The 19,185-nt window shown below is 42.0% G+C and overlaps 2 protein-coding genes and 1 long non-coding RNA gene across 6 annotated transcripts in view; 2 read left to right on the top strand and 1 right to left on the bottom strand.

Annotated features, from left to right (window-relative positions):
* Positions 1-7,876, top strand: part of LOC107400056 (disks large homolog 5-like) — a 36,065-nt gene extending 28,189 nt beyond the window's left edge. Inside the window, exons 4-5 of one of the 2 annotated variants that reach the window (XR_013042289.1) lie at positions 3,097-3,184; positions 4,154-7,876. Coding sequence is in view for 1 of the 2 variants with exons in the window: in XM_076544612.1 (XP_076400727.1) it covers positions 248-416 (169 nt within the window). In the remaining variant the exon portion in view is untranslated. The other variant, XM_076544612.1, reaches the window with a different exon arrangement.
* Positions 1,196-7,966, bottom strand: LOC121832241 (uncharacterized). Its single transcript, XR_013042310.1, has 3 exons — positions 7,774-7,966; positions 4,025-4,212; positions 1,196-1,708 (listed from the first exon to the last, which is right to left on the bottom strand). It is a non-coding gene; the product is annotated as an uncharacterized LOC121832241 (long non-coding RNA).
* The window catches only part of LOC121832237 (disks large homolog 5-like), a 189,739-nt gene continuing 173,850 nt past the window's right edge, over positions 3,297-19,185 (top strand). The window contains exons 1-4 of one of the 3 annotated variants that reach the window (XM_076544596.1): positions 3,297-4,243; positions 9,072-9,231; positions 10,902-11,048; positions 13,251-13,434. In XM_076544596.1, the coding sequence (XP_076400711.1) occupies positions 4,204-4,243; positions 9,072-9,231; positions 10,902-11,048; positions 13,251-13,434 (531 nt within the window). In that variant the 5' untranslated portion in view covers positions 3,297-4,203. Of the gene's footprint in view, positions 4,244-7,969; positions 8,230-9,071; positions 9,232-10,901; positions 11,049-11,423; positions 11,718-13,250; positions 13,435-19,185 lie in introns of those variants that run through there. The other 2 variants (XM_076544595.1, XM_076544597.1) reach the window with 2 other exon arrangements.

Here is a 19,185-nt window from a genome sequence, read left to right as displayed (position 1 = left end):
AGTGCATAATTTTAAAAGCCAGGTGGTCATATCTGCTTTTGAGATTTATGAAACCATGGGTCTCTTGCTTGAGCAGAAATGAAGCAGAGGTTAAAAAATATCAGTGGTCTCTAATGGTAAAATTGAAATGAACACACAGATATTTGTGGACTAAAATCAAGACTATGGCATTGACAAGTGATAAAATGAATAAAAGTATAACATTCCCTTTTTATGAAAAATAACACATCGTTATTTTTCCTTAAAGGCTCAAGAAGAGAGTAAGTACTGACTCCTGGAACCAGAGGTCACCCTGGAGAACTCTAATCACAGAAACGCTTGAACTGTTGGTTCTGCCTCTGCTTCCACTTCCACATCTGTTGCTGTTGCTCCTGCTTCTGCTGTTTCTGCTTCTCATGCTTCTGTTTCCTCTCTAGAGGCTCCAGCTTCTGCTGCAGCTGCTTCTGCTGCATGTGTTAACTGCTGTTGTTACTGCTGCTGTAGCACAAAGAAAACGAATCCACTCTACAAAGACACAGTGGGCATACTCACAGCTAGGATTCTGTTATTAAGGAGACAGGAGAAAAGGATAAGTAAGACCGTGACATATGTTGAAAATAGATAATCATTTTTGACTTACAAAACAAATTCTCTTTTGGGCTGACATTCATGATGAACATATTTTACTGTGATGGGTTTATACTCATGGCCATACTCAGGCATTTCTCAGTATCACAAACATTTACATAGCTGGATCCCATTTCCACTTACATGGAAAGCAGTGTTGTATAAACACAATCATCACAGCTGGCAAAAGTGAGAAAAGCCCATTGCCTTGTCCTGTGGTTAGATGAATTCATCCTCACAGAAGTCAGACTGCTGTTAACTCACCAAGAACCCACTTGCCTCCAGTTCTACTCACAGTGCCTGCCAGTGTCTCCTGACACAGATAGATCTGGCTCCAATTTCATCTCTGACTTGAACTAGGATTTTTCTGTCCCTGTCCCTGCAGGCAAGTGACACTGAACACTCAGGCATCTTACTATTCTTGATTTTATTTTGGTCTGGCTTTTCTTTTCTTTTTTTCAATTTTTTTTAAGACTTTTTAAAAATTCATTTAACATACCAACCAGAGATCCCTGTCTCATTCCTCCTTCTGCTTCTCCCCCAGGTTCTCCCTGGACCCACCCTCCCCATTCTCTCCTTGCTCTTTATAGGGTTGCATGTATTGTTTATTTAATACATGCAACCCTATAAAGAGCATGCCTGTGAGCCTTTTGTGGGTTCTGCGTATGTTAATTGTGGATTAATCCACATAATAAAATTAATAACCATAAGCTGGTAAAGGAAAGAGAATGAAAGGAGCTGGAAAAAAATCCTTTAGCAATCTGATGTCCATAGTTTAAAAAGACCTGTTTCTGTGGCTATTAAAAGTACCAGTGATGAAGGACGTTATGTTACAAGCTGTTCCTGGTTGCAGCACCTATCTCCATCTCCATCCTCCTTTCTCTAGGTGGAAGACATTCACATACAGAGAGACTATACTGCCAACCACATAACAGCATTTCATGAGTGTCCCTGCTGTCTCCTCCTTGGACTTCTGGCTTTTGCCCCCTTTTCCTCAGATCTGCACTCTGTCCCAGTAGCTGTGGTTATTGCAGTTCCTGGGCTGAGACCTTTGTCTTCTTCTATAGCCTTTGAAGTTGTTCAGAAGGGACTGTCACATGTCCTAGGAAGAGAAGGACAAAATCAAAATGACTTTTCCCTTCTAATTAGTTCTACTTATTTCTGAAGAAGGAAGTTTGTCAAATATCTAGAAATCCTGCTGAAGAAGCACAGAATTAGAGGGCAACCAAGAGGTCTTCACAGGGATGTGTGTGCCTCAGCCCTAGGGTTAATCTCTGGCCTAAGGTAACTAGTGGACATTGCCACTCATATCTAACATCCCCCCAATACATGGTAGTTAAGGTGCTTCTCTGGTCTGTCCTTTAAGGAGCTTCTCCTGACCTCCAAAGAAGGACATAGCATAAGGTTGATATTCATCTCTAGGACTGTGATTTCAGATCCATTTCCCCATATCCCCAAATTTTAATACTCAGGAAACCCGTAGAACAGTACATTATATTGAAGTTAATGTTGCTTTATTTTATAGATGAGAAGAATTTAGAACAGCACTTCAGAGGGCAAGACACTACCCAGAGCCATTTTTTTTCTGAGACAGGGTTTTTCTGTGTAGCTTTGCACCTTTCCTGGAACTCACTTGGTAGCCCAGGCTGGCCTCGAACTCACAGAGATCTGCCTGTCTCTACCTCCCAAGTGCTGGGATTAAAGGTGTGCACCACCACCGCCAAGCCTCACAGCCATTCGTTAACAAGGTGATGATGTTTGAGTCAATGGGTGTCTCTGTGTCTTTTTAAATCTGTGATAGGGAAACACATGTTGGGTTTAGAAAAAAACAGGATCTCCTGCTCTGGGACAGATAATGCTGCTGTTGAGCATGTCATGAATTGCTTTCACATCTCACTGACTTGTGCAAACCCCTGTGTCACACGGTGGTTTATTAGCATCTTCTTTACATTAATTTCCCAAGCACAGCAGTGCAAGTATTGATTTTAGACCACAGGTCCAGGTAATCATCCATTTTGGGGATATCAAGGCAGGAACTCAGTCACATCACATCCACAGTCAAGAGCTGAGAGATACAAATGTATCCATGCTGCCTGCTGGCCTCTGCATATGCTCCAGCTTCTTCTCTGTTACACAGTTCAGGTCCTAGCAATGAAGTGTTTCTGCACACTTTAGATTGAGATCTCCATCTGATTAACAATCTATAAATCTCTAAAAGATGTGCTCAAAGCCAACTTAATCTAAAGAATTCCTCATTGAGGCTCTCTCTTCCCAGGTGACTCTAGTTTGAGTAAGCATCAGAATAATTAAAAACTAACTCTCACACTGCCCCATCATCATTGTTATGCTTTGTGGCTATAGGTTACATGAAAGAGAAAATTTTAAATGAGCTAGCAACATTGAACAACCTCAGTAGACATTTCAGCCATTTGGTGTCCTTCCTACAAGCCCAAATAACTCTGATTTCTGTTTCTCTTGATTGCTTTTTAGCCATTTTCTGTAAGCCCCTAGTGATTCACTGAGCTATTCCAACGACCTGATACTAGAAGAACTAAAGATACACCACAGTGCTTCACAGGTAAAAATCATTTGACTTGTTACTAAGTCTTGTGGAAGAAAGACATCAAATGAAAAATCACTGTTCCTGGTTGTAGACCAGCAAGGTAGTTATCCAGGGTGGTCAGGATCTTTCTCCCTCCTCCAGATTGATCAAATCCTTCCCAAATCCTGTATTGAGGTGATATTGTCCCCTATGTAGACAAAGATGATAGTGCTGGTCAGAGGAGCAGGGTTACTTCTGTAGAGGGGCAGAACAAGGTAAAATGTGCAAGGAGTCAGTTCCCTGCTGAGCAGAATGTCAGCTACTGTTTTCTCAGGTCCAGACAGGAAGAGGTAGGGCTCCTTCTATCAGGACAATTTTCTGGTAAAGTCTTATTAATGATGGAATCTTTACCTGGTATCTCCTGAAATGAATTAGCCTCAGTGAGAGCTCTGCAGAATCCTTTGATATAGGCTTTCCAAAGAGAGGTCTAGTATAGTGTTCATGACTGTGAGTAGTAGTCAGATTTAATAAAGTAGTGCACTCTACCAGTCCTGGTCCCTTGCTTGGGTACTAATCATTTCATCCATCTCTTGATTAGTATCTGGTAAGCTTTACTGTAATAGTAATAATTTTACTAGTCATAGAGACCATATTTGAGACCTCTCTTTATATTCCAGTAACCATTCCTGGGACTGGGTATAAAAGCTCACAAATGATCCTTAGCATTGCAAAACAACATCATACTGCCTCCAATTATAGGTGTGCCTTTTATCCCTCTTATCAAAAACTAGATTTTACATTGAGAAGGTTAGAGTTAACATGTAATACAGTCAAGAAATAAAACAGCACCATTCTTGATTCAGTAATATAAATGACCTTGTTTTCACCCCAAAATCTCAGTGATCAGAAAGCATCTTGATGTCTCTTGCTCCAAGTTAAAGATAGGTTTACTCTCCATCTCACATTCATGGGTTTGTTGTCTACATTCAGTTGTTTCATTATTAGGTGGTCTCAGGGATGCTGTACTGGTCAGATCGAAAGCCATCTAGGAGTTCATGAATTTCCTGGAAAATATAAACACATCCTTGCTTCAAGGTTAGATTATCAGGCCCTCTCCATTGATTAATTTTTATATCTTTTGACATAACATATTCTTTAGGCTGTGTATACTTTAAGGCAAAATTATTTAAAGGAAACAGAAAAGGATTATCCTTTAAAGTGGAAAAATTAATGGTTAACTTGGATAAATGTAGTATTCTGTGTAGATTTACCTAGGTTCCTAAATATTGCCCTTTTATTTTTGAAGCTTGCCATTTAATTATTTGATGGTGTTTTGCAATAGCTGGATCTTGTGGCTAGTAAGGGATTTTATTAACATGATTAATATTCCATAAAGTATAAAATTCTTGAAGGTGTTAACTAGTATAAACAAGACCATTTCCAGTTTTAAGTTGTAATGGGAGGCCTAGAAAGGACACCCATAAAGAGCTATTTGACAAAGTCAAGTTTTAGATAAGACACAACTGTATTTTTGTGCCAGTGACCCATGCTAAACGTGGGTTGTGCTCTGCAACTGATTGGGTAGAGAGAGAGGCATCATGCATGTAGTGAGCCTATTCTGAGCATAGACATCTAGATACTTCATGGCTGAGAAAGAATAATTTTAGATGAAAATTACCAAATACTCTAACTTCTACAGATTGCATTTTTGTTTAACCCATTTTGGCCTCCAAGTCAATTAGAGCAACATGCAATTATTTTGTCTTGTTGGACACTACATTTATATTATCTAGTAGAAAACCCTTTTTTAATATTCACTATTATTTCTAAACCCAGCTAAGCCTGATTACATTGTTTTAACTTCTTATGATATACAAAAATATATATTTGAAAGAATTAAGTTTTGCTAATCACAAATACAAAGAATATGAGTGGTGTCCTGGCTTTCAATTTCTGAAAGACATACAATTAAAATGTCTCCATTGTTTATGTTAAAGACAAGACAAAATTTCTTTTGCTAGCACTGTACACATTGGATGCGTGCATTATTGGATCAGGCATAAGCAGGGAAAACTCCTACAGTCTCAGTAACAGACAGCTCATGGCACCAAGCCTTTCGTTAAGCCTCCTGCCTGTAGCCTGAGTCAAGGACTCTTTTAGCTTTTCTCCTAGGCAAACTTTTTGTTCTATGTTCTCTGGAGAAAAATGAGTGAGCAGTTCACTATTACTGTCATGTTTTAATAGAATTGATTTTTATTACCTGTTTATTTACCTAATTACAAAGCAAGTTCCTTGAAATAAAGGAATAGTGAGAAGTTCCACTGAAACACATCATGAGGGTTATTTCTTTCAGTGTAAAGTCTTTCAGCAAGGTAAACTGTCTGTGTAAACAAACTTCATTCATTTTTAATCATTGCTTTTGGCCTAACCTTGAAAATATGAACATCATTCTAACTGAAGCTTTTCCCTGTAAAATGAAATAGAATTGTAATTAGTGTGACTACAAGCATAGTTTCAGAACACTTTAAAGATTTTTATTATTTATATGGTGATCATCATTAACTTGTATGACCTAATTGTGTTTAACAGTTTACAAAGAGTTGAAAGCTTTTTGTATGATTAGGATTGTACAATTTTTATCCCTGTTGAGTTTGAGTTTTAAAAATTTGGATTGAAGATTTAACTTAAGATTCTTTAGCCTCAAATATAAAACTTAAATAAATACAGTTCATAGAATTTAATTAAATTTTATTTTTTACTCTTTCAGGGTGTACCATTATAGAATATCACAGTTTCTTATATGACTCAGTTTATGCAGAGAGATTAAAGCTGAACAAATTTGGGAAAGACAAAGAGGCTTAATGCATTATTTTCAAGTGCATTTCTGCTAGCCTAAATAGACCTTAGGTATTTAAGAGCTTATTTATCAAATATACCATATTTATCAGTCACATATTTGTTTCTTATTTAAATTTTTCCAGAATCCTGGTGTTCAACAGTTAGCAAATACATAAGTGGTTAGGCATACATCTTTTGAGTCAGGTTCTTCTATCCTGAATAGATTTATATTTCCTTAGGGATATCTCATGGTATTAAATTCCATCTTTCTCCCAAATATTTTGAGGAACTGTGATTGCCTATTTATTCTATAAAGGAGATATAATAATAGCCAAAGGGACAGCAGGAATAATATCTTTTATACATGCTGCCTATGTATAGATTTTTAAAGTGATAACCTTTTGTTACAAGTTTTCAGTTGATTTTTGTTATACATTTTACAAATTTTAACCATGCCCCAGGAATTTATAAATCCAAAGTTAAAGAAACTGTATATCTTAAGATACTATTTTTTTAAGGTAGGGAGCAAAGAAATTAAGAGATAAAATGTGTTAGAGTACAAAGTAGATAGAGCTTAGAGATTTTCGTCTCCTCATTACACTTTTTTAAAATTTATAACACTTTTGTAACAGTTCTTTTCTATCAGGCTAAGCCAGTTTCCATTTTTAGTATAACTCTATCCTTTAAGTGAAAATATATACATGAAGTGAGTTAAAAAAACTTATGACTGAGCAATGTCTAATAAAAACTGATGGGATATAGTAAGGTTTTACTGTTGAGCTGTACAATCAGGGGAAGGTACTATCCATTTTGAGGAGTGTGAAGAATTTGTGTAGAAAATATATGCTCCTGTGCTGTGGACATCGCTTTATATAAATAAAACACTGATGGCCAGTGACCAGACAGGAAGTATAGGCAGGACAAGGAGAGAGGAGAATTGGGGAAACAGGAAGAAGGGGAGAGAGACACTGCAGCCACCACCAGGATGAGCAACATGTAAAGATGCCGGTAAGCCACAAGCGACATGACAAGGTATAGATTTATAGAAATGGGTTAATTTAAGATAGAAGAACAGTTAGCAAGAAGCCTGCCACGGCCATACAGTTTATAAGTAATATAAGCGTCTGAGTGATTATTTTATACGTGGATTGTGGGACTGTGGGGCTTGATGGAACCTGGAGAGAAGCCCTCCAGCAACACTCCTGATCTTTTGAAGAACAATCTGTAAAATCACTAAGACCAAACTCTACGGGATTTTTAGATTTAATTTTTTGTCATACCCATTGAGTATTTTCAAAAACACTTAAAAGTTGATGTACTGGATAGTGATTATCTACAGGTCCTGTGTAACATGCTAATGCAGTCTCCCAGTGGTCATCAAATTATTTATTTGTTTGTTTGTTTGTTTGTTTGTTTGTTTGTTTTTCAAGACAGAGTTTCCCTGTGTAGCTTTACATATTTCCTGGAACTCACTTGGTAGCCCACGATGGCTTCGAACTCACAGAGATCTGCCAACCTCTGCCTCCCGAGTGCTGGGATTAAGGGCATGGGCCATCACTGCCCTTCATCAATTTAAATCAAATAAGCTGCATATTATCTACTAGCAGTTATTTCTGTAGGTTCCATACCAGGAAGTTGTTTTAAAAGTATCCTTTCCATTATCAGTAAGTCTATCATTTCTTGATAATAAGGAGATACAGGTACTTGTGGAGAATCATATCCCACATCAATGTCTATAATACTGTTACCTTCTGGACATATACTTTCAGTAGGAGATGAACACTCACTTTCTTTCCCACATAGAAGCACTGAGGCATTTCCAAGCAATCAGAAAGCAATCTCTGGCTATGGAATAAAAGGGTGCTGAAAGATTTATCTTGAGTCCCAGGAGAGATTCCTAGAATGGGAAACATGACTTCATGTGAGTTATGAAGACATCTGATTAGCAGGGAGGCAATGTCAGTTCCCCCATGACATCAGGGGGTCTCATGCCTAAGACATTCTATTGTATCCTGGAGACCTTAGAATGTTTTCTGATGTCACCTGTGTTGTAGCAACACCAACTGCCTTTGGACAGTTGGTTCAGTGCCCTTACAGTTCAGCCATGAACATGTTGGCACGACTCAGGCGCCTATTGGGTAGAGAGAATGGAGAGGGAAGAGAGAGCAGAGAGAGGCAGACACAAGCTGGCCTTCAGCGTCCATGTAAAAGATCAAGAAGGAAATGGTCCAGAAGATGGTACAGTAAGTTCTGGACAGGAAATTGGTATCTTCCTATAGGACATGGGCTTGAGCAGAATCTTCCAGTGATGGGACACAGGAGTTAGGATTCTCTGGGAACCAACTGGACTTCCCTGCTTGTCATGGCTCCTGAAATTCAAAGATTCCAGAAGTTTAATTTGTCTGTCCCAGAAGTCAGGAGCAAGTAAGGCCAAAGGCTGTTGTGCTGGGAGCTCTTGCCTTTCCATCCTACAGGAGGCAAGGGGTTGAAAGGGTACAAAAGAGCCAGTATTAGGGTAGGAGGTGGTGTGCCCAGGAAAAGGCATGTCATCAATGTACTTCAACCTCAGTGGACTCATTTATTTACTGCCCACCAGCCCTGGGTATCTACTGTTATCACTGTGGAGTCTTGTTGAGGATGGTGAACATGTTCTGCCCCTGTGTGGCTTCTCCATTTTTGCCATGTGCCTAGAGTGACCTGTCAGGATAGTTATGCATCATTAATGACCTGAGTGCTTGTGGACTGTGTCAATTTTATCTTGGCTTGAAAACCAATACTAGTGAACCCTGCAGCCAAGTTGAATGCAGAGTTCAGGGCTGTTAATAAGCCTGAGGAAGCTCTCTCCTTAGTTACCTGAAACATGTACTAAAGGAGCAGGGAAGTCAGCTGGCTGAGACACTTGTCTCCTGTCAGAGAGATGGGAGACCTGAGATGCCCAGCAGGGGCATCTCAATCCAGGGCAAACTTCTTTGGGGTGTCACTGAATCGCTTGCTTACATCCTTTCTCAAACATCTTCTTAGGTCTCAGGGTGACCTGTTCATGTCTTGTCACAATGCAAGTTCACTTGTGTTCATCTACCCACAGGGGCATCCAAGGATCCACCACCCACTCCAACCCACCTCACAAAGCAGCAAGTGACACAGAAGGTAGAGAGTCTGACCACTCAGCTCCAGGAGATGACCGCCCAAAGGAATGATCTGAGAGATCGGCTCATCTTAGTAACCGAAGGATCCTTGGACAAGAGGTACTTACTGTTTCAAATTCCATGGTGACTGTCTTGGTTCCACATTATCACCCTTAGTTTATTTTGTCTAAGAAATGGGCTTCTGGAAGGTTGGGTGCACCTTCACAGTGTTCCTTTACCCAATACCATTTCCCTAAATGCTTCCCTGAAGCCAAACCTGACATATGGGCAGGAGTGAGATGGGGACATTAGACTGTTTTGATTTCTCCAAATGAAAACCAGAGCCTGTGGCCTGAACCACATAACTCAGGGATTGAGGCAGTAATGTGTGAGTTCACAACATACATTTAGAGAGATCCTATCAAGTGGTGGCTAGTGTAGGAATGCTGTGATTTTTTTTTACTTGCCTGGTAAGACATTGTGTGCTGGATGCATCTAGTAGTGTTGTGGCTGTGTTGCAACACCCTCCCCCAAATCAAGACCACCACAGAGCCGATAACTGATGCAAAACACACAGGGGTTTATTGATAACAAAGAAACCCAGGCTTAGTCCGTGTCCAATGCACTGGCTAGCCAGGTGAAGTAGGACAGACCTGAGATCTCAGGGTGAGGGGTTTTTAAAGAGAAAAACCACAAGCAGGGTGGTACAAGCCTTAGTGTCATATGATTGGGTGAGGGTGTGTAACCTTTGAATTTATTGGTTGGGGGTTACAGTTATCATTTGGAAGCATCTTGGACAAGTCCCAGGCTTTGTCCTTGAGCTGCCATGGGGGATGGCTGGACTTGCATGTACTGACAGTGGGGCCTGACTCAGTGGTTCAGGCTGTGTCCTTGAGCTGCCATGGAGCCTGGCTGGTCTCACACCTTCACATTGACCCAGGCACACAGCCCAGACATTAAACAACTCACTGAATCTTGAGCAGTCAGAATACGTGCAGAAAGGAGCTACTACAAGGACTATGTCTTTTGTTCATGGCCCTTCCAGTGACTGCTTGTTCAAGTCTCAGGAAACTGAAATTGAGGGCTGATCTCTGAGAGAAGACTGAGCAGCCTGTTATGGCATCTGCTTGGTCCTTTCAGTAGCAGCTGGAGAGGCCTGGTTCCACATCTTAATATGTGGCAGCAAGGCCTGTTACTGATGTCTGCTGCTCTTGGTCCTCTCTGAGATGACACAATCCTATGTATTTATTTGGCATCTCAATGAGAGCATTCTATCACCTTTCCCTCTCTCAGTTTCTCTCTCTGATTCTCTTTCTGTCTCCCTGTCTCTCCCTCTCCTCCATCTTTCTGTATCTATGTGTTTGTGTGTTTGTGCATATGTGTCTCTCTTCACCCTGCAATCAAGGGTCTAACATTGAGCTGAAGTGTTGCTTGTCTCAGTATCTAGGTGTTGTCTACATGGTGTAATGGGAGCCTCATTTTGAGCATCATAGCACTTTGCCAGTGTGTTCACCTTGGTGCCAACTTGAATGCCCTGGGGGAATTTATGAAGTTGTCATAATATTGAGCCCCATCCTCAGAAATGTTCATGATGTGATTTTAGCCTCCATATCAATATAAGTACCCGGGATGAGCATCTCTTATTTGAAGACAGCAGAAACATCACAGTTTCTGGTGGGCCCAGACCTGTGATAGACTCATGGGAACTCCATACCAAGCTGGCTGTGCAGGACTCCTGAGGGAGCTCATTCAGTCCCAGCCGCATCCCTCTTAATACCCTGCCTCTGCAGGCCTGGGACCAGAAGAGCAAATACTTGGTATGAAGATCTGAAGGTGGAGCATGAGGAGGTCATGACTGACCTACAGAGATTGCAGAATGAGAACACCAAGGCTTCAGAGAAGGTGGATGAGCTTGCCAATCTGACAGTCTTCTATTGGTAAGTGCCTGTTGGCATGGACCCCAATAGTTGTTTGGTGGCCATCTCTGCCTTTCTTTTATTATTATTGTTATTATTAAATTTTATAATTTAATTTAATTTTACGTATTAGCCACGAATTCCTATGACCTCCCTCCTTCTGCCCCCTGCCCCGGCCCTGTCCTCCAATACATCCCCCCATTCCCATCTCTTCCAGGGCAAGTATTCCCCTGGGGGTTAACCTCAGTCTGGGAGATCAAGTCAAGGCAGGTCCAGTACCCTACTCCCTTCACCCAGGCTGAGCAAAGTGTCCCAGAATAGTCCCCAGGCTCCAAAAAGCCAGATCATGCACTAAGGACAGGTCCAGGTCCCACTGCCTGGTGGTCTCCGAAACAGTTCAAGCTAATCAACTGTCTCACTTTTCCAGAGGGCCTCATACAGTTGGGGGCTCCTCATCTATTGGTTCATAGTTCATTTGTTTCCACTAGTTTGGCTATATGTCCCTGTGCTTTTTCCAATCTTGTTCTCAACATGTCTTGCTCATACAATCCCTCCTATTTCTTGCTGATTGGACTCCCAAAGCTCCACCTGGGGCTTAGCCATGGATCTCTGCATCTGCTACCAACAGTCATTGGATGAGAGTTCTACCATGACAGTTAGGGTTGTTTGGCCAACTGATCAGCAGAGTAGGTCAGTTTGGGCTTTCTCTCGACCATTGCCAGTAGTCTATTGTGGAGGTATCTTTGTGGATTTCTGGGGACCTCTCTAGCACTTTGCTTCTTCCTAGTCCCATGGGGTCTTCATTTATCATGATCTCTCTTTCCTTGTTCTCCCTTTCTGTCCCTAATCCAGCTGGGATCTTCCACTGCCCTAAGCTCTGTTTCCCCCAACCCTTGTCCTTCATTACCCACCCCTCACATCCAGTTTGTTCATGTAGATCTCATCCATTTCTCTGTCATTGGGCGATCCCTGTGTTTTTCTTAGTGTCCTCTTTACTAGGTAGCCTCCCTGGAGTTGTGAGTAGCAGTCTAGTCATCCTTTGTTTTACATCTAGTATCCACCTATGAGTAAGTACATACCATGTTTGTCTTTCTGAGTCTGGGTTACCTCACTCAGGATGATTTTTTTCTAGATCCATCCATTTGCCGGCAAACCTCCTGATGTCATTGTTTTTCTCTGCTGAGTAGTACTCCATTGTGTATATGGACCACATTTAATCTATCCATTCTTCAGTTGAAGGGAATCTAGGTTGTTTCCAGGTTCTGGCTATTAAAAACAATGCTGCTATAAACCTAGCTGTGTATGTGCCCCTGTGTTATGATTGAGCATTCCTTGGGAATATGCCCAAGAATGGTATAGCTAGGTCTTGGGGGAGATTGATTCCCAATTTTCTAAGAGAGCACCATATTGATTTCAAAATTGGCTTATCTCTGTCTTTCTTTGTCTCTAAACTGGAGAGTCCACAGCTCTGGTTCTGTCTTTTTTGCACCTTAGCAAGCATCTCTTTGACTTGTGTCACTTGCACTTAGTTTTGCTAAGTATGAAAGAGACTATTCACTCCTCCCACCATTGTCCTGGAGTCTCAGTGCCTCTAGGTAGAAGAGAAAACTGAGCTGTGGTGGTGCCACTCCAGTACTCTGGAGGCAGAGTAGGCAGATCTCTGTGATCTGAAGGCCAGTCTGGTCTCCAGAGAGTTCCAGGGCAGATAGGACTGTTAAGCATAGAACCCCTGGTTCAAAAACCAAACAAACAAAAAGACAGAAAGAGGGGAAGGAAGAAAGAAGAAAGGAAGAGGAAAATTTAAAAAAAGTGATTTGCACTATGAGGGGAATGTCATGTACCCCTGGGCATCTGGGAGCTCAGGCCTAGGCTTTACAGATCTAGTTTCGGTGGAAACTATAGGTAGAATAAACTTCCTTTGGGTCTTCTGTCCTCTCTCAGAGGGTATATGTCAACTACTTGTTTATGTTCAGGAGAGTTCAGGGACTCCTCTTTAGTTTGAAAGGACATGGATCCCTAATGGTGTTGGGGTTTTCTGAAGTATTTTGATTTTTTAAATTAGCTGCTCTCTTATTTGGCCTTTTGTGTGTAGCTGTCATGGCTATGTTGGGCTCTTGGCTACATCTTCCTGAGAACATGGGGCTATTTGTCATGATGGTTCCTGGAGGCAGGGGTGGCAGAAGGAGACTGGCAGGGCCTTACTCTTCAGAGGGTCTTTTCCAGTGGTCTGCACAGCCAGGTCCTAATGGAACATACTCAGCTTAAGGAGCAGGTAGCCATGCTGATGCAGGAGAAGAAGAATCGGACAGAGGATTGTGTCCTGCTGAAGCACCACTTGGAGGCATTGAAATTAATCTGTGAGGACCAAGAGGAAGAGACCAGTGACCTCCAAACCCAGCAACAACAGGTAGGGGCAGGTAGGTGGGTCAGGCTAAGGTCTGGCACCATTTGCCCATTGTAGTCTCTGTCTGCCCATCCACTCACCTGTGCTTTCACCCATCACCTTACTCATCCATGCTCCCATCCAGCCACCCACCTCATGCCATCTGAGGGATTCACTTCAGTGTCCATGCACAAGTACTTCTGGGAAGTTAGCCTCTTCTGAGAAACTAAATTATTGGCAAACCATGCCTGCTGCTCTGCTTGAAACTGCGGTCCAATGAGGGAAACGGGTCAATAACATATCACACCTACATGTCATTTTGATAGGTAGGATGCTGTGCACAGAGGTTTGAATGAGTGAATTGTGGGTCCTGAGGCTCATGTGATTAGGAGGGTTCATGTGAGATCACAGAGGAGAAGCAGCTTACAAGGAGGAGTATCCCATGTAAATCCAAATGAGTCCTAATCATTGTCATAGATTGGTGGTATGTGGCCTTCTCCTTTCTTTATGAATCCCAATGTGTTCTCCTCCCTTTGACTGACTTTTGGTTCACACTGACATAAGCCTGAGTAGCAGCTCATGAGCCCTGTTTTCTGTGAGTGCTCCTTGAGAGTCTACCATTGTGGAGAATACAATCTGCAATTGATTGGTTGAACAGATGGGGGCTTTTGACAAGCTGAGTGCTGGGGTGTGTGATTTGCAGCTTCTGAAGTAAATTCTCTAGCCATCTCAACAGAGTCTGGCCAAACAGAGCTCACTCCCCACAGCAGTATTAATCCTAAGAGAATGATGGCAGAGTTGTGAGACTCTTCAATGTGCTGGTGTGCTTCGTCTACTCATCTGTTCATCTTGCATGATGTTGTGTTCTGCTCACTTCTTTTTTCCATGAGTGTAGTATAAGCTCTTTTGGCTTGCCTCACCTACCAGTAAGCTATTTTGATCCTTTGTATGTACTTCATGTGTATGACACTGTGTGCATGCCTGTATACAACTCTTCACTAAGAACACAATGTTCTAATGAACAGGAATTTGAAAGATTGAAGGGAAGCTTGCAGTTCCTGCTGAAACAGAAGGAGATGATAACCCAGGAAAAGATCTTGGCAGAAAAGCTGCAGCATCACTTTGAGGTCTCCCAAATGAGGTAGGAACCTAGGCTGGGGCGAACAGGTGGAGCCAAGTGGGTCCCTTGTTGCTGGGATCACTGTCATTTATGGGCTCCTGCTCAAATGCATGGCTCCCAGCTACAAGCAGGGCAAGAACACTTCAGAGTATTGTTCGGGTTGAAATAACAAACAATTCTGTCCAGGAATCAATATGTTTAATACTCAGAGTGTCTGAGCAATTGTGTCCTTTCTCCCTTCTGAGTGCTCAGGTATGACATGAGTAGGCTTTCCTTATAGTCACAGAGATCTACCTGCTTCTACCTCCCCATGATGGAATTCAAAGTTATGCATCACCATGCCTTCCTGAAATTACATTTTGACTTAGGAACATCCCCTGTCGAAAAGAGATTCCTACCTTTGAATACTGCTCTGTGCAGAATTTTCCCATTTCCTGGGATAAGTGTTCTCTGGATTGAATAGGTTAAGGACTTTTCAGAATGAACCTAGGCAGATGCCTTAGCTGCAGGGAAGATCAGAACCTTTTCAGGAGTGTTCTGTAACAGACTGTGAAAGAGTCAGGATGCAGATTCCTAGCTCTGGTTAAGGAAGTCACAAGTTTCTGTTTGATCCCAGAGTCCATCAGGGCCAGTGTTCTCAGGCACACATCTCAGGAAATGCTGCTCTAGGATTACTACTGACTGACACTACATGTTGGTTATGTTCAAGGTGCCTTCTGGGCATGAGTCCTGAGCTAAATCATGACCTTATTTGAGTGTCCAGAATGCAAGGCTGCAATATGGCTATCAATAAAATGATGTGGTTTATCACAATTCACCAGGAATAAGGAGTATCACTTCTGTGCTGTTGACTGTGTTATTAATATATTGTTACTTTTACAAAATGACATCCCCAGACGTTAAGAGAAAGACTCTTTTTTTCTAGTAGAACAGAAAAAAACATTACTCAGCCAAATTCTGACAGGTGTTTAGGGCTGAGGAAAGTTCTAGGCCCAGCTACTCTCTGACTCTTATTCCTTGGTACAAACAATGACTTCAGTCAAAAGATCTATGTTGAGCATCTAGCACAGTTGAGGTGGTGGGAGGCAGCAGTTTAACAGCTGACAATGGCAGGTCCCCAGCAGGATTGTGTCCTAACTGCCTTTCCCTCCTAGGTCAGAGAAACTGACACATGAGCTGGAACAGGCCACAGCCCAGGATGAGAGCCTGCTTCAGAAGGAGCTGTTAAACCAGGAGCCACCTGCTGAGCCCAATCTCTGGGAAATTCTGGATTATGATGCACTGTCTCCCTATTATTTTATTTCCTATGTGTGACTAGGCCTTGGTTGTGCCTAGCCATTTACCCTGGATGGCTGCTTCTGTGTCTTGACTCCCTTTCCTTATTGACAATACTGATTGAGAAACTGAGGAGGCGAAAGGAAGGCAGACACCTTGAAACATGGCATCATTCACCCTAGGATCAAGGCCTCCTCAGAAATAGAACCCCATCATAGCTCTGAACTTACCATGAGGCAAAAACCATCTGACGTCCAGGTCATCCAGACCCAATCTGATCAATGTGTCTGTTGAACAGGAGTTAGTATGAAGCAAAATATAGAGAAAGGAATAGACAAAGCATTAACTGCATGAGGATCAGCATGCAGTTCAGAGCTGAGGAAGAAACATTATATCCATACATGCATGACTATGTGCAGGATGCCTAAGATAATAAAAAAGCTGTGGGGTTCAGGAACAAACCACCAGGGAGACTCAGAACCTGTATGGTGCAAAAGTATTGGTGTACATTTGGAAGATGAACTATCAGAAGATTTATCTCTTTGGGATGGAAAGTTTGCAGCTGAGGAAAAGCCATGGCTCAGGTAGACCTTTAAGGTGTGTTTGCACATGGAGATGTTTGGGATTCCACTCTTACTAAGGATGAACAGTAGAGGGCTTTGAAGAAGCGCTGGAGCATATCCAGATCTACTGGGCTCCCAGGAGGAGTCAGGGTGTATAAATCAGTGCTCGTCCTGATGGACCATCAAGAATACTTTAGTGAAGATGACTCAAGTGAATTCAACAGTGTTTGAGCCAATGCCTGTAAAGTTTCTATCCTTCAACTTAGTGAAAACTGACTTATAAAGCCCCGAAGAGGCATGGCTATGCTCTTCTTGAAAAGGCTGTTGCAATCATTGACTCCCTTGCTACCTACCATCTGTCCAAGGCCAGTCACAGGCTCCAGGTCTGTGCTGCTCAGTCTGCAGTGAGAGAATTCTGCATAGCTTAATTTTGTGTTTGATTATTGGTTTAAGTTCTTTATCTTAATTGTTTTGGTTATGGATTTGTTATTTTGTTGTTATTTGTTCTTGTTATTGATTTTTAAAATTTGCTAAGGCTACCATTGATTCCCCATTTAAAACCCCCTTTAAAAAATACATTCTTTTTGATTAAAATAAAAAGTAATTTTGAACTCTTCACACGTGGACCAGTTTGTTTTGTCTTGTGTGCTGTCACACTCCTGTAACCTTAGAACTCATAATCAGAGATGGATCTTTGCAAGTTCCAGGAAGCCTGCACTACATAATCACCTCCCACCCAACAGGGTGACACAGCGGATTGGTGTCTTGGGTGTGGATTGCCAGGTTTTCTCCCTGGATACACACTTTATGGTGGAATCAGTATCCATACTGTACCCCTGCTGTCATGCACTTAGCTATCCCTAAAATATGTTACTCTATAGACACACTTTCATGAATTGGTCATCAGGACTGACCGATTGAGAAATACACCTTTCCTGCTATATAGACTCTCAGGAAATAAAACCATTCATTAAGAGAGTCTAAAAGAAATCAGGAAACCCAGAGCTATCTGCCTCTGTTTATTTTTGCAATACAGCATCATTGACAACCACACAACAGAGATAAGGACCTTCTAATTCATATAGGGAAATTGCTTTTTGTAGATTCTGTTGGCCTTGGCCATACATTTGGTGTACTTTTTTTCTTTTTAGATTTATTTATTTATTTTTACTTTATATGAATGGTTATTTTTCTTGTTGCACGTCTCTGCTAGAAATGACTGCAGTTCCTGGAGAGGACAGAATTGGGCAACAGATCCCATTATAGCTGGTTACACCATGTGAGAGAGCACCAAATGCTCTTAACCTTTGAGCTCTCTCTCCAGCTCCTGCAGTTGGCTTTTGACCTTCCAGCCCCATGTGCTGTATAGGTTGAACTGGATCACCTCTGATCAAAGAAAGAAGTCTCTGGAGACATGTAGGGATGGGTACATAAGGTAGGCATGCTAATTTTCTCAGGCAGCCTGGACCTATGCAGGGCTCTGGTGTCCCCACTGATCTCTAGGGATTCAGGATCATGCTCCAGTGTTAGTTATAGTCAGAGTTGGAGAAGATCTATCACCTCTCATCTAGGATGACAATGTAGATTTGACACATCTGAGGAAATGCAGAGTTGAAATGACCCTCCTTGGGCCTGGGTTCCTGGTAAGGAATTCTTGATAGCAAGAAAAACTCCAGCTCAGCAGTGTTGGGAGGAAGCTCCAGGTCAGGCACAGGACATGTAGCCTGTAGCAGAGGATACAAGCTTCTGGTGGAGAGCATGCCCATGCAAGCTTGGGACAGGAGAGGGACAGTTGAAGTTGCCCTTGGCCATGGCAGATCTCAGAGTATGTTAAGGAAAGCTTTCTTCACGTGACTGTTTTATAATTATAGCTCTCTGGAGCGGATCTGACTTTTGATTCTGGTTGTGAGTCAGAGAGTTCAAGTGTGGAGGAAATAATCCTATGGGTCCCCAGACAGGTGCTGACAAACTGGTACTTTTACAATCTTAGCAGTCAGAAAAGCCTCATCGATGCTTTGGTGACTGTCTGTCCTAGATCGCCTCTTTCTGAGCTGACTCTGAGTCAGAAAGTATCCTCTATAGACACACTTGAAATAAGGTATGGCATTGTTTAAGCCACAATGCCAAGTTACTACTATATTGTGTGTGTCTCCTTGTCCATCTTCTCAGTATCTGGAAGCAGCCTGGGACCAGCTATGATTTACTCAACTGTGGGTCCTCAGCAGAGTGTTTGACTGGTTTGATAAATGATACCAGATTTGTAGATTAATGTGGCTTCTTCTGTAGGATTTGTGTAGACAGATAGGAGTTTCCTGTCAACTCTTTGAAGGCTAAACTGTCCTTAGTGCCCAGTATGGACTATGCCCCTCTTTGATCTCCCAGATAGCTAAACATCCCAGATGGATTTAAAAAAAAAAGATTGATTTATTTATTATGTACACAGAGGAGGGCACCAGATTTCATTACAGATGGTTGTGAGCCACCATGTGGGTGATGGGAATTGAACTCAGGACCTCTGGAAGAGCAGTCAGTGAGTGCTGTTAACCTCTGAGCCATCTCTCCAGCCCCCTCCCCCAGGTGGATTTTTTGTTTGCTTTTGTGTTTTTCATCTTCCTGAGACAGGGTTTTGTGGTGGTATTGTGTTCCCCAAAACTTATCTGGGGTCAGAAACAGAACAGCCACTAGATACAAAGGCTAGAAAATAGTGGCACTCACACCTTTAATCCTAGCATTTCAGAAACAGAAATCCCTCTGGATCTCTGTGAGTTCAAGTCCACATTGGAAACAGCCAGGCATGGTGACACACGCCTTTAATCC

This window comes from Peromyscus maniculatus, chromosome 9 (assembly GCF_049852395.1).
Source record: "Peromyscus maniculatus bairdii isolate BWxNUB_F1_BW_parent chromosome 9, HU_Pman_BW_mat_3.1, whole genome shotgun sequence".
In the NCBI taxonomy this organism is placed as follows: Eukaryota; Metazoa; Chordata; class Mammalia; order Rodentia; family Cricetidae; genus Peromyscus; species Peromyscus maniculatus.
This window is presented reverse-complemented; position numbering and strand designations above follow the sequence as displayed.